General features: G+C 54.4%; 1 protein-coding gene across 6 annotated transcripts in view; it reads right to left on the bottom strand.

Moving 5' to 3' along the window:
* PLA2G6 (phospholipase A2 group VI) overlaps positions 1 to 15,202 on the bottom strand; it is a 57,170-nt gene that overhangs the window by 13,314 nt on the left and 28,654 nt on the right. For 4 of the 6 annotated variants that reach the window (XM_043881708.1, XM_043881705.1, XM_043881707.1 and 1 more), the window contains 6 exons: positions 12,825 to 12,921; positions 11,495 to 11,677; positions 6,913 to 7,021; positions 5,709 to 5,867; positions 3,881 to 3,959; positions 1,034 to 1,197 (listed from right to left, as the gene is read on the bottom strand). In XM_043881708.1, coding sequence (XP_043737643.1) covers positions 1,034 to 1,197; positions 3,881 to 3,959; positions 5,709 to 5,867; positions 6,913 to 7,021; positions 11,495 to 11,677; positions 12,825 to 12,921 — 791 coding nt within the window. The remainder of the gene's footprint in view (positions 1 to 1,033; positions 1,198 to 3,880; positions 3,960 to 5,708; positions 5,868 to 6,912; positions 7,022 to 11,494; positions 11,678 to 12,824; positions 12,922 to 15,202) is intronic. The other 2 variants (XM_043881709.1, XM_043881704.1) reach the window with 1 other exon arrangement.

Raw genomic sequence — 15,202 nt, 5'->3', positions numbered from 1 at the left:
TTTTATATTCGTAGTTTGTGTTTTTTTTCTTTAATGACAGGCCCTGAAAGTGTAAAAGCTTATAAATCTAGATCCACCCCATTTGTCACAGAATAGAAGGACTGGCCCGGTCCCAGGGGCAGGCTGCACCTCATGGGACAAGTAAACCGCTAAGCACCCCTCAGTCAGGCCAGGGGTGTGCAAGCGGGGGGCTGCGGAGGAAAAGTGAGGACCTGTGCCCACTCTTCTCCACCCCACACCTCACGACCCCCGGGCAGAACTGGCCCTTATCTCAGGGAAAACCAGAGAAGGGACATGGGGCCCCAGAGGCCAGGAAGAGAGGTCCCAGCAGCCACTGCCTGACAATCCTCCTCTTCCTGGAGTCCCGTGGACGCTGCTCTAGGCCACCTCCTGGGCTGGCCGTGTCCCCTGTTCCCCCACACCCTGGGCGGCCGAGCCACAGCCTCCTCACACAGTGAACACCTAATGCCCATGCGTCCCCCACAGGACCGGGGGCTCCCTGAGGTGGGGCGTGCTCCGTCCTGCCCCCCTGGCACCGAGCACAGGCCTGGCCGATGCCAAGGAGGGGGAGGCTCCTCTCCTGGTGCCTTCAGGTCTGGAGGACGAGTTGGAGGGCCTAGAACCCGACCTGGGCAGGGAGGCTGAGGTAATTCCCGTGGGGTGGTAGCTGGCTCTGAGAGGGCCCCCTATAGGTAGCATTGCACAGCCAGACAGCAGCTCCACAAAGGAGACATTGTGTGAGTTGAGACAAGGCCTACCCCGAGGTCTGTGACTCAAGGTGGCTCCTAACAATGAAAGGGAGGGGAAGCAGCTCTGTCCTCTGCACTGGGAGGGCATCACCGTGGCCCACCCTCAGCTCTTCTCCCAGCCTCAGACCCCAACAACCTCCGCGCCCCCACCCCCTACAGCGGGCTTTCGGGTCCCCCCTCCCCCATGACCTTCTCTGCAAAGCTCTGAAAACAAACTCAGCCAAACCAGAGGGCCGGTCTCGGCCCCACTCCGCCCTGCCCCGCGGCCCAGGGGCGGCCCTCACTGTGCAGGATGGCCAGGGCCAGGATGCCCCCGGTGCTGGTCCCCGCCACCCAGTCGAAGAGGTCCTTGGTGGCGACGCCCGAGGCCTTCTCAATGGCGATGAGCAGCTGGATGATGACGAGGCCTTTCACGCCCCCTCCGTCCAGGCAGAGCAGGTGGTCGTGGCTGCGGTGGGAACAGCAGCGGGAGAGAAGAGGGTCCCGTTACAGCCGGCACTTTGCGGGCCATGTCCCTGAGCATCTGCCCAGCATCTGCTGAGGTGCCTGCCTGGCAGCGGCTTGAGCCCTGGAGACCAAGCCCTGCAGAGCTCACGTGCTACTGGGGCCCGGGGGTGGGGGCTGGGGGTGGGCAGCACAGTCAGTACAGGAGTAAAGACGGGACTTCAGGAGACCAGAGGTGCAAGAGAGAAGAGGATCCAGGCAGGTAAGGGCAGCGGGGGTGGGTAAGACCTTCTGGCCAGGTTACCACCTCAGCAGACACCTGGGTCTGTCTCCCAGCTCTGCGTGGATAAAACAAGGCTGGGGGAAGGGCTGGTCTCCTGTAGCTGCCCCGAATGGGTGGCAAGGAAGGTCGGGCACCTGCCTCCAGGCAGGAGCAGCAGAGGAACTGGGCGGCAGGGAGGAAGGGCCATTCATGTGTCAGGAGCCGTGGGGAGCTTTCACCAGCGTGAACTCACTTAAATGTCCCAGAGCCCTTCAAAAACCCAGACCAACTGTTTGGCCAACCCAATACACAAACACTCCCTATGCACATCTGTGAGGGCATGACGCTCTGAGGACAGGTGGTCGCCCAATGTCACTCAGGTGGAACTGGACCCGGGTCTGATGACTCCTGGGTGATACGTTCTCCAACACATCCTGACCCATCTCCCTATGACCCGCCATGCCCCGCCCCGACTCCAGGGGAAGAAGGCCCCCCCTTCTGTGCTCAGACCTAGAACCTTCCTTCTGGTCTCTTCCTCTTTCTTTTTTAATTTTTACTTTCCAGCTGGCCACACAGCACGTGCAATCCTAATTCCCTGACCAGGGATCGAACCCATGCCCCCTGCACTAGAAGCACAGGGTCTTAAACACTGGACCGCCAGTGAAGTCCTCCTCTTCGTTCTATCTCAGCTTAAAGGTCACAACTGAGAAAACTCTGCTCGATGCCATGGGGACCCTCCTGCTCAGCCTGCTCCAGCTCCACCCACTTCCTGAGTGCAGAGTTCCTCTCCCTTCTATAAGCAATCACTTTGAAGTCACTTGCTCGCTCCCTTTCTTCTCCCGCTGAGGGCAGGGCCTAGCTCTGCTTGGTGCAGCGTTGCACATCCTGTATCCCAGGCAGGTGGGAGGCACCGTCCACAGCCTGGTAAAGCGTCCACAACCGGCCCAACCCCCACAGCTGGTAAATGTGGGAGCCTGTGACACCCGCCTCCGGGGTCCCTCGTCTTTTCCTGGACAAGCTGCCCAGCCTTGCAGCAAGCCTGGAACGTGGCAGAGCAAGCTGTGCTGTCGCTGGAGGCCTGTGGGGCCCCTGAGCAGGGAGGCTGGAGAAAACGGGCAAGAGACCCTTCTGAAGATGTAGGGCTGGCAACAGCGGGATCAACCCGGAGGAAGCAGGGCTAAGCTATGCGGCTCGCAGACCTGCGCGGGGAGGGCCCCACGCGTGTCCTGACTCTCTCCTCACTCCTCCTCTGGGGGAAGGGGAGGCTCTCAGGGTTGGACAGACTCCCCTGGCCCTGCTGGAGCACCTGCACCCTCCCTCCTCTCACTGGAAGGGACCTATTGGTCTTCCCTCAGGAACCCTTCGGCCCCTGCACTGGTGTGTGTGTGCATGTGTAGGTGTGCAAGGAGGGAAGCGTGAGAAGGCTGCTAGAGCAGGCACACTCCCAGGGTGCATGTTCCAGGGTGGCTGAGGAAACGAGTGGGCTACAGCTTCTGAGGGGAAGACGACCCTTCAGAGGAGGAGAGGCGGAACCACCGATATGGCCACCCGCTCCCGAGAGCCGGGGCTGCCTCTGCTTCCAGGAGGGAAGGGCTTTCTCTGCAGGGGGAGGCACAGGGGTGCAGCGAGGAGAGAGCCCGTGGGGAGCAGAAAGGGCACGGACTGCGGAAGCCCTGGACTGCTCTGACACCAACTCTGTGACCTCAAGCAAGTGACTTCCCCTCACGTTCTGCATCTGCCAAGCAAGGTTACTAATGAGTGCCTCCTGAGGAAGGCTGTTAGGAACACAGGATAGAAAAAAAAATAAAAACAAAAACAGAGAACAGATAAACCACCTCTATTATTAAAGGGAAGGGTGGAGAGAGCACAGCCGAAAGGAGGCATGTTTGTTCTGGGAACTCGCCGAGCTGGCGGGCATGGGTTCTGACAACCGAGGTCACCAGGGACTGTCCGCGGGATCAGGGCCCAGGCCTCTCTTTGCACCCATCACCCCGGGCTGCCTCCTAGAATGGGCCTGGGTGGACAGCAGGGGCTTGGGACACAAGCCCACCCTACTGGCTGTTGGAGGGAGGTAGGGTTGGGAGCGGGTGGAATCAGAGGGAAGCAGGCTCAGCACTGAGGCCACTGAGGGCTCTCTCCAGAGGAGATCTGGGCCAGCTCCCCTGACGACCCAGGACAGGGGCGAGGAGAGAAGTGACAGGGCCACAGCCAGCTCCATTGTGTGACCGGGAGCCTGCAGGGCAATTGATGGAAGTAGACCCAGGCTCTCTGAAGATTCAGTCTCTTTGCTGTGAACTGCAGAGGGCGCGAGCCACCTCCCAGAGCCAGATGCAGACTAACAACAGTCCCAAGCCCGCTGGGCGGCCCCGCCAGAGGCCTCGCACGTGTGCGCCTCCCCTGACCCCGCCCCATCCCCAACACTCACGTCCGCTTCTCGTCCCTCATGGAGCTCAGGATGAAGGCTGGCTTCCGGGCCCGGGAGATCTGTGTGATGTCCTGCAGTTCTGTGGGGCACAGGGCAGGGTGGGCAGGGGCCAAGCAGGTGCTGGTCCCCCGCCCCCCCTCCACGGGTCCTGGGGACAAACCTGGAGCTGTGCCTTCACCCATCTGTCCCTGGCGGGAGCATCTACTTCCCACCCTCTGCAAGGGCTCTTCATCCCAGAATATAACTGGCCCCTTGGGGAGCAGTGAGCTTGGAATGCGGAGGGGAGCCCACTGCTCCAGGAATGGCCCCCCACCCAGCCCAGCCAGCTCTCGATTTTCCTGTTTTCCACCCAGAGCCCCAAAGCACAAGCACCCTTGCCCTGCATGCTGTGTGAGCACTTTAGAGCGTTTCTTCATGCATGCCAGCCGGTGCTGCGGACAACCACCTTCTCCAGAATCCTTATCCCCGATTTACAGATGAGGCTCGTTTAGCCAAAAGGGCTGAGTCGGGACATTCCCTGGGGTTTGACTCCTTGAAGGAACAGAGATAGCCCAACTGCTTCCCAGACATCTCTTGTTCTGATCCCAGGTCTGGAAACTTCCTCAGCTGCCTCAGAGTGGTGCCCTCACCCACAGGATGCATGTTATGCCTGGGTCCGAGGCCCACCCCGCGCCCACTGAATGCATTAGCTGCTCTCCTGACAAGCAGCCTGGCCCTGCAGGGCCTCATCATCTGGATTCTGACGGGCCTGTCCCACCGCTGTGCATGGAGTCTTAGAAGCAGCGAAGCAGGACAGCAGGCTGCCAGGCAATGTGTCTCCCCTTCACCAGGGCAAGGGGCCAGAGGGGACGAGATAAGCGCAAGCCTGGCCGGGAGAGGTGGTGGACAGAGCGCCAGGGAGTGGGACGTGTGGCTGAGACAAAGGAGAACAGGGGACTAGAGCTGCATCTAACTCAGGGCACAGCGGTCCCTGCGGCTCCTCTAGGCCCAGGGCATTACCCATCTGATGCCGCGCCCCAGGCCCACCATCCAGCCTGGCTTGGGTGACTGATTGCCTGTAAAATTGAGAGATAATGATGGGGTGGGGGGAGAGGGGCAGGGTGGAGAGATGCAGAGCCAGAGGGACTAACTGTGGCTGCCTGCTCTGCCCTGTCCTGAGTTCAGAGTTGGCCAGGTTATCCTGTCTAAAGATGCTAGTGTCTGATTCCCCAAGAATTTAAGAATAGTGCTGGCTTACGAAGGATTGGTCCCTGGCTGCCCTGTTCAGGGAACCCCCACTCCTAAACAATCCAGGGTTCAGGGTGGGCCAGGCCCACAGGAAGCCCAGGGAAGGTCTCTGCCTCCTTGGGGGCCGTCTCCATGGATACTGAGGATGCACAGGGGCAGATGCTAATTGACTGGCCAGTAGGTCACTGCAGGGACCGGAAGAGGAGCACACTGGCCCCGGGCCTGATGGAGATGCAACAGCATGGCAGAAAGGCTCCTGGTAGAAGCCAGAGAACCCCCAACAGCTCTGAGCCCCCAAGAGCACTCCTCGCTGCCCACCTGAGCTCCCAGGGCATAGAGAGGTCAACAAAGCGCCCACCTTATAGGTGTCCAAGGAACCCTGTCAGAGGAAATGGACCACCGGCCATTAGCCAGGGACCCCACCAGTCTCCGGACTCTATGCGTTGCTGGCTGCCCCCCGAGGCTGACAAATGCTGCCCATTGCCCCTTGCTTCCTTTAACAACCTCTTCCCTGGGCCCTGTTTCTTTCTTTTGGCATTGCCTGACCCAGGGACCTGGGAACAAGGTGGAGAGGAGGGGGCATGGGAGGGGTCAGGCCTACCTAGGTTGTTTAAGCTGATCGGTGGGGGATGAGATCTTTCCATGGAGAAGGAGGGAGCTGCCGCGGAGCACTGCTCCATCGAGAACCCTTGCGTGAGTGGGAAGCGGTAGTCGGCCCCCACAGTTCTCAGCAGAGTGAGGAGCGCCTTCCTGGTGACGACTTGTCATGTGTGGGGAGGGGGAGATCGCACAGGATCAGAAATTGACCAGACGCAAATGAGAGGTCCCACCTTTCTGCACCTGGTCCCCTATCCCAGGCCACCTGAGGGTGGCACCTTGGGTGGTGCCCTAGAGCCCACCCCACCCTGACACAGCATGTGGACTCTAGTCTGTTACACCCAAAGCAGCTTCTGGGGTCTCGAACTTGGAACATGGATGAGAAGGTTGGTGTTTGAGGAACCCCCTCTTTCCCTTCTACGCCAGTCAAGAAAGCAGGACTCCCACCTCCATGTTGAGCAATTCTCAAGGCTTTTAGAGCTCAACAGGGACGAACAGCCAGTGGGTATCTACTCCCACCTACCGGATGGGATCACTGAAAACGCACATGCGCACGCATGCACGCTCGCTGGTACACACTATGAAGTATCACCCACAGCAACCTCCACAGCTTCCCGGAACCTTCCAGAGGGCTCCAGGCGGCTGGTAAGGAGGATCTGCTCTTTCCAGCCCAGAAGCCAAGGCTCACTGAGTGAGCACGCAGTGCATACACCGTGCCAGTGTGCAAGGGGGGCACACGTGTCAGGCAGCACATGTCAGGGTACAAGGGGGCACACGTGTCATGCACATGCCTGTGTACAAGCGGGGGGGGGGGGGGCGGGCACACGTGTCACACAGCAATGCACCAGCCCGAGGCTGTTCTTACAAGTGATTCCATCAGTGAATTCTCCAAGAGTGGGGAGGAAGGCTGCTCCCACCGCCTTCCCCACTCCCACCCTAAGTCTTGGCACCCTGAGGTGGCATGCGGGTCACAGGGAAGAGGACACTGACTCAGCAAGCCCCCTAGGGCCTCAATTTAGTGGTCAGGGCCCCTGTCCTTGGGAACCGGAAGCTTCCCCTCGGGGCCTCCAGGTGCTCCTAGGTGCTCCCTGCAGGGAACAGTTGGGGGTGGGGGTAGACAGGATGCGGGCACCTAATGGCTAGGACTCCCTCCTCCCTGCAACCCCCCACACCCCTCCAACTCTGGTCCCAGAGTGTAGAGCACATACGTTTGCTGATCCTGGAGGCTATGAACGCAGGGGTTTCTCCAAAGTCATTCGGGGTGTCCACCTCTGCACCGAACACGATGAGGGCCTTGATCATCTCTATGTTGTCTTTCTGTTGGGGGATGGAGTGAGGGGGGTGGGAATAGGCAACAGCTCAGTGACACGTGGAGAGAAAGGACCTCAGCCTCTTCACCCCACAGCCCATCACCTTGGGGGGCCATTCACCAGGATGGGAAGAGACACTGAAACCCTTCTGACCTCCACTCGCAGTCAATCCCATATTGCAAAGTCTAGAGTTGGAAGGCCAGTGCCCTGACAAATAGGCTTATGAGTATCCCCATAGGTGAGAATCTAAGAACCCAGGTAGAACCTGGAATGACACCCCTCTCCCCCAGCCTGCCAGCTCCTTCTCAAAGGAAGCAATGCATCTATGACCTGTGACCCCAGAGACACGGGAACACTGAAGGGTCAGCTGCTGATTGCTTGCAAGAGTAGCAGGAAAGCATGATCAAGGAAAGGCCCCCCATTGAGTCCAGGGGGCTGGCTGAGTCAGGAGGAAACCGAGCATATGTCTTCCCTGATGGCAGCCCCCTCCCCAGAGCATGTGCAGTGAACGTCTGGAGGTGGGGCAGCAGGGCTGGCTGGGCACAGTTCCCAGGACACACCAACAGGCTGGCTGCCAGGAGACCTGAGCACTGGGCTTACATCTCTCTCTTGGGGTGGATTCCCTTGCCTAAAGCATGAAGAGGTGTGTCTAGAATGCTGTTTTCCAAACAGCTTTTCACACCCCATTAGGAGGTATATGGGCACAGGTAAATGTGTATGTTTTAACTATTAGTTATGTATTCCTTCTTTGGTTATCTTTTATTTGTGGCCCTGGTTTACCACCTATGGTGGTAATAGAACCGATCCTTCAAGTATCGGTTTGGTGCTGCTGCTGCTAAGTCACTTCAGTCGTGTCCGACTCTGCAGCCCCATAGACAGCAGCCCACCAGGCTCCTCCATCCCTGGGATTCTCCAGGCAAGAGTACCGGAGTGGGTTGTCATTTCCTTCTCCAATAAGTGTCGGTTTAAGTTTGAAAGCAAGCCAGGGCTTCTCTGGTAGCTCAGTGGTAAAGCATCTGCCTACAATGTGGGAGACCCAGGTTCGATCCCTGGGTCGGGAAGATCCCCTGGAGAAGGAAATGGCAACCCACCCCAGTATTCTTGCCTGGAAAATCTCATGGGCCGAGGAGCCTGGTAGGCTACAGTCCATGGGGTCGCAAAGAGTCGGACATGACCGAGGGACTTCACCTCACTTTCTTTCCAAGTGACTAAGCAGCAGCAGTAAAAGCAAGCCAACTTAAAGCAATGATTAAGTACATAATTGTAAAAGTGGTTCGTGAATCTGCCAGAAACTGCGCAGATGGAATGCAGGTGACGCAAGTATGGAAGCAGTGGCCTAGGTCAGCACTTCTCAAGGTAGGAACTGTGGACCCCCATGAATATGGAGACCCTTTAGAGGGTTCCAGAGCTTAGAACTGTTTCATAAAAATATCAAGATGCTGTTTGCTTTTATGCAGTGGCTGATTTTTATATAATTGTTTGTTTTCTTGGCTTAGTTGTGGCATGGGGGATTTTTCAGTTGTGACAAGCAAACTCTTAGGCTTCCCAGGTGGCTCAGCTAAGAATCCACCTGCTAATGCAAGAGACGTGAGTTCAATCCCTAGACTTGGAAGATCCCCCAGAGAAGGAAAGGGCAATCCACTCCAGTGTTCTCCCCTGGGAAATCCCAAGGACAAAGGAGCCTGGTGGGCTATAGTCCATGGGGTCGCAAAAGAGTCAGACATGATTTAGCAACTAAACAAAAACAACACACAGACTATTATTTGTGGCATGTGGGATCTAGTTCCTTGACCAGGGATCAAACCCCGGGTCCCCTGTATTGGGAACCCGGGAGTCTTAGCCACTGGACCACCAGGGAAGTCCCATGGCTGACTTTTGTACCCATGGTGTAAAAACAACTATGGATAAAACTCCTGGTGCCTTAAGCATGAAGCAAAGCAGTGTCCACAGACTAACTGTTGTCATGGTTTTCTTCTCTGCCACGTGCTCAAGTAAAAAGTAAATTCATTCATTAAAAAGCCAGCTTCGGGGGACTTCCCTGGTGGTCCATTGTTAAGACTCTGCACTCCCAATTCAGGGGACACAGGTTCGATCCCTGGTTAGGGAACTAAGATCCCATGTGCTGCAAGGTGTGGCCAAAAAATTAAAAAAAAAAAAAAAAGCCAGTCTCTTGATGAAGCACTAAGAAATGTTAATCTTACTACATTTCTACACTGGTGTTTTCAGTGTCATAAAATGGAGAGTGTGCACACAGCGTGTCTGCGGCATAACCAAGTATGATGGTTGTCTCAGGAAAATTCCCATGTGACTCTCTGAGTCGTGAGCTGTTTTTCATGAAACACTGTTTTCACTTGAGAAACGACTGGCAGGCAAACTATAATTGTTCAGCTTTGGGTATCTAGGAGACATTTTCTCAAAAATGAATGCAGTGAGTTGTCACTTCAAGAAAAACAGCTGGCAGTATTTTGTGCCAGTGATAAAACTCAAGCTTTCAAACAAAAACTGGAATTCTAGAAAACTGATATACACCATGATGGGCTTCGATGGTTTCCCCAAATTTAGAAACTGTTCTAATGAAATTATGGTGATATTTACAAATGTGGGGGTGTTGAGACTGTAAAATGAAACGAGTCAACATTTGGAAGCTGGGCATACTCAGCGAACTAGTATTTTCCAAAGATGACACAGAATCGTGCATAGGTTAAAAGATCCATGCAAAGTGCAAGAGATGCCAATAGATTTGACTGTAACAAAGTGTGAAAAGTCCAAGGAGATGGCTTCAGAGTGTCCACTGCACTCAACTTGTCAGAAACTACCCCTTGCCAAGTTTGGTGCAGACCATGAATCTGAGCAAACTCTGGGAGATAGTGAAGGACAGGGAAGCCTGGTGTGTTGCAGTCCATGGGGTCACAAAGAATCAGACATGACTTAGGGACTGAACAACAACAAAGAATATCCACAATTATCTGAAAAGGTACAGTTAACCTATATTTTCCAACTATATACACATCTATGTGAGGCTAGATTTTCTTCATATTTTTAACACATACAACGACATACTACAATAGAATAAATGCAGCAGAAGACAGGAAAATCCAGGCCTTCTCTGAAGCCAGGCATTAAAACGATTCACAAAAATATAAAACAATACCAACTGGTTTCTATTATTTTCTGTTTTGGAAAATAAAGTTGATTTTCCATAAATATGTTACTTACAATAGCATGGGCTTGGTAAATCATTCTTGTTTTTTTTTTTTAATTAAAAAAAATTATTTTTCTTTCTTTTCTTTGGCTGCACCAGGTCTTAGTTGTGCCATGCGGGATCTTTGATCTTTGTTGCAGCACACAGAATCTTTAGTTGTGGCATGTGGGATCTAGTTCCTTGACCAAGGGTCAAACCTGCTTTGGGAGCACAGTCTTAGCTACTGGACCACCAGGGAAGTCCTAATCACTGTTATTTTTAAATGAATTCATAAGTATCTTAAAATCCCTCACTTGTCATTTTTAATATGGTCAATATGGATAGATAAAATTCAAATAAACAAAGTGTATGAGATTCTCAATAGTTTTTAAGAGTATAAAAGGATCAGACAGACCAAAAAGTTTGAGAACTGTTCAACTACATAATTCAAAGGGCCCATTCAGTTCTAAAAATGTTCACAGTTCTATTTACAGTTTCAGTCTCTTGGGCAACATCCCCTCTACAATTATGACCTTTGGTATAAAACAGGATGTCTTTGAATTTGTCCTAAATCTACTTCTTTTAGAGTCCCAGAGAGATTTCCTAGTTTATGACTCTAAGACAAGTTGAACAGAATTATGGGTATCTATGGTTTATGAATTACGGGTACAATTACACACACACACACACACACACACACACACACACACACATATCTGTAACAAATAACACTCCCTCCCCGGCATTTAATATGTTCATGCTGTAGTTTTCTAACCAGACTGCAGGCGCTTTAAGGGCAGAAACTGCGCTCTATGATAAACCAACAAAGGTGACCAGTGCCTGCCATGGGCCACCAAGATGTGTAAGCAGGCCTGCCTTCCAGAAGCTTGGAGCCTTCCAGGGAGATAAGAGTAACATGCAGATGAAGTTTGCCCTGATGATGCTGGGATGAGAACGAACATCCTAGGGATGCTCACTCTGTGCTGGGTCTTACATGTGCCGCTTAGACATCCCTCATAGAGTTACAGGGTGTCTACCACTGAATCCACTCAACACCTCTGCCAAGCGGGTTACCGACACCTCCATCCTCCACATGAGGAAGTCAGGTTTGGCAGAGGTGACGTGAGTTGCCCAGGGCCACAGTCAGGAGCCAGAGCTCTATTTTCCCCTCTCACAGTGTCCAGATGTCACATGGAGGCATGGGAATGAGAGGTCCCGGAGCACAGAGGAAGGGGTTTTTATTCTGGACTCAGAGGGGGACCTGACCCCTGCCGCATGGGCAGCCAACCTGGGGCTCACCGACATGGCCAGGTGCAGCGGGGTGTTGCCGTGCTCTCCTCGGGCGTCGGCGTTGGCCCCGTGGGTCAGCAGCGCCATGACACAGTCGAAACGGTTGCGCATGACGGCCACGTGCAGGGCTGTGTTCCCTGCGGAGCTGGTGCCATTCACATCGCAACCCCGTTTCAGCAGCAGGCGGGCCATCTATGGAGACAAGAGTCCCAGCCCCGGTCAGCTGGGCAGCCAGAGTGGCTGTGGCCTGTGGCACCTGATGGCACCTGGGCACAGCCACTTCCTCAGGTTTTGGGCCTCTGGAAAGCTCCAGCAGCAGGAAGAGCCCGGGTGGCAGGTAGCCCCAGACCTTGCCTTCCACACCCCTCAGGAACTAGGGGACAAAAAGCTGAAGACATGGTGACTTGAAAGGGGCTTCTGGGTCCTTTCCTGGAGTTCACAGGACCCCGTCCTTCCTTGCAATGCTTCCTCTGGGCCCTGCCCCAGAACGGCCCCACTCCCTATGACCCTGCCCGGGACCCTGCAGAGGTAGGACCCCCTCTCTGTGCCTTGGCAACACGCACCCCTGCTCACCAACAGTCCTGGGGGGCCTGGGCTTTGGAACCCGACAGACCTGAGCCCAAAGCTCAGCCTTTCTTCGTCCCCACTGTCTGAGCTGGGAAAGGCCACTGCACCCCTCTGCACCTCAGTTTCCTCTGCTGTGAAAATGGGGATGCGAGTTCCCACCTCACAGAGTGAACAAAAGTCCTTTAGGAGGGCCTGACTTGGTGTCTAGCTCCGGGCATGAAGGGGCCCACAGTGGCTGGCAGGCTCCTCCCTCCTGGCCTGTCACATTTACAAGCAGGCCATGACCTTTGAGGGCACCCAGTGCGCTGCTGGGCTATGCTTCCTGGAGATGAGAGATCAGAGGCCTCCATCCTCCCAGGGGGTCAGAGTCTGGCTCAGGGACAGGCCTCAGAGGAGATGCTCGGCCAGGCTCTCTGAAGAAGTTAGAGCCACCACCAACACCACCATCATTCACCATCTTCAATTGGCAAGGTACTTGACAATTTATGAAGAAATCTCATGCACTGCTTTGCTGACTTTATGATACTGCCAAAGGTAAGCCATGGACTCCCAGTTCACACATGAGGAAACCACGGAGGGGACACTCACCAAGCAAGGCCAGGTTGTCATCTCTCCTTAGGCTTACCTGCCTGGCGGGCCCACTGCAAGATCAATCCCCTGAGTGTCATCCTCAGAGGCCTCTCAGGAACCCCCTTCATGTTGGCAGCTAAGGAACCAAGGGCTCTAGGACCCTCAACCCTGCCCACCCAGCTCATCCTTAGATACTACCTACCTCTGCATTCTTGGCCCAGTGGAGAGGGCTGGCTCCATAGCGAGGGTCTTTGCTATGAATCTGGCTGCTGTCCATGCCGACAATCATTTCAGCACACCTGGGGAGAGAGAAGGCATGTGGGAATGAAGAAGGCTGGCGGGGGCGACCTGATGTTGAAAGAGGTCATCATTTCATCAACTGGTGAGGGAAGGCTCCTGCAAACAGAGTTGCAACAAAACCAACCAGCATGCATGTCGTGGCATTTCAATGGTATCCTGAGTCCCTCAAGGCACAGCTCCAGCCCCCTCCTCCAGGAAGCCTTCCTTGATGACTTCAGTCAGCAATGATCTCTCTCATTGGTGCTGGCTGCAGCATTAGACAGGCTGGAGGTTAAGTCCCAGCTTCCTGCTGGTGACCTCTGGAAAGGGGCCCAGCCTGTCTGCAACATGGGAACTGTCCTAACAGGATATGCTGAGGAATAAAGGAGGATTAAAGGATAAAAGATATTCCAGCACCTGGTCCTGGGCCTGGCACATGGCCGCCCTCCATCCTCCCCTGCCTCCCTGGTGTTTCAAGCAGGGACAGTATCCTGTAGGAGGCGGTAGGCAGGGTGGTTAAGAGTACAGCTTTCCACTCCTAGACTGATCAGCAGAAGAAATGAAAACAGGGGCTTCAATAGGTATTGTATGCCACTGCTGACTGCAGTGGCCAAAAGGTAGAAACAGCCTAAGTCCCCATGGACAGACGAATGGCTAAGCAGAATGTGGGATAGATGAATACTACGGAGGACTACTCTGCCTTAAAAAGGAGGGGCATTTTGACACCTGCGATGACACTAACTAACCTTGAAGACATTAGGCAAAATGAAACTGGAGCTTCACAGACCCAGCTCTCTATGAAGCTCAGCTGAGCTGACGCCAACAGCAGAGGGGCCTCCAGATTAGGGTTGGGATGGAATCAGTCCCAGTAACCCTAACACTTGTGATTCTCAGAGTGCAACTGCTGGGGCTGCCATGTGGTGGCAGAGGGATGTGCCTCCTGGGGGTCCTGAGAGGCATGTGGCTGCGTGCAGGGCACACTGAGGGATGAGAAAACTGGTGTTGTCTTATGTGCAACGATCCACACGGGAGGCCGGGGATGTGGCTGCAGGTGTTGGAGGAGGGAGCAACCTGGACAGTATCTTGGAAGTAACCTAGAACAAGCAGGTTCTTGGGGCCAGTAGGGCGGCTAAAGTCAAGCCGAAGAGGGGCTGCCGTGCCAGCCCTTGGGTATGCGAGAGCATCACCCATCACATATGCCCATTTGGATCAGCAACTTGGTAACCTAGTGACTAAGGGGCGGGGGGAGAGTGTTAGGATTGTCTCCAACCATTTGGTCAGGTCTTTCTGAAAGTTCTACTTTGTCTTGGCTGTGCAAGTTGAGAATCAAGGAGAAAGGAGGGTTTGGTGAGCTTGGACCAGACCTTTGAGGGGACAGCAAGGCCCTTCAGAGGCCAGCAAGGTGGGTGCAAACCCCAGAGGAAGGAAGACTCTGAAGGAGGGTGAGAGTGCCTGCCCTCCACCCGAGGGGGCCTCTCCCTGTTCTTTCTCAATGTTTATCTAGCACTGAGGTAGATGGAAGGTACTGGAAGGTACTGTGTGACTTCTGTGTCCCCCTGTCCTGGGCTTTCTCTCATCCATCTCTGTAAGGCCAGTGCTTAGCACAGTGCCCGGGACTGAGGGACCATCTGACTCATTCACTTGTTCGTTCATTCCAGATACTGCACCTGCTGGGTAAGATTTTGAAACAGTCATCTCTTTTACCCCAGCCCCCCACATCCACCACACACACACACACCCCAATAATGGAGAATTTTCTTGAGACAGGGCTTTCTAGGGCTGGGGAGAAAGGAACGAATGAATGGTCTAGGGACTCCCCTGGCAGCTAAGACTTCATGCTTTCAGTGCAAGGGGTGCAGGTTCAATCTCTGGTTGGGGAACGAAGATCCCACAAGACACATGGCACAATCATAAATAAATAAAACAGCTAAGTTCTATTAAAAAAAAAAAAAAAAAAAGAGTGGTCCAGAGCTGCCCAAGACAAGGGCCTGGCACCTGCGTCTCAGCCGTGCCACCAGCCAGGAAGGAAGGACACATGAGGTGGACGAGACCTGGGGCCACTATACCAAACGTTCCTAGGCTTCCAGCTGGGCGCAGAAGCCGTACAGCCCTGCAGCCGTGAAGGTGCTGTGCAGATCAGACTGCAGGGCTTGGATGAAAGACGATCCAGGTCAGGGAAGGGGGGCCTCCTTCACTGGGCACCACCTGGGGAAGCAGGAAACGGGAACCCCCTGAAAAGTTTAAAATTGTTTTTCTCCAGTTTGGTAGAGGGAGGTTCCTGTTCAGAAATTTAGGTGCATC

Source organism: Cervus elaphus, chromosome 22, assembly GCF_910594005.1.
Source record: "Cervus elaphus chromosome 22, mCerEla1.1, whole genome shotgun sequence".
NCBI lineage: Eukaryota > Metazoa > Chordata > Mammalia > Artiodactyla > Cervidae > Cervus > Cervus elaphus.
Note: the sequence above shows the minus strand (reverse complement) of the source record. Positions and strands in the feature narration are given on the sequence as shown.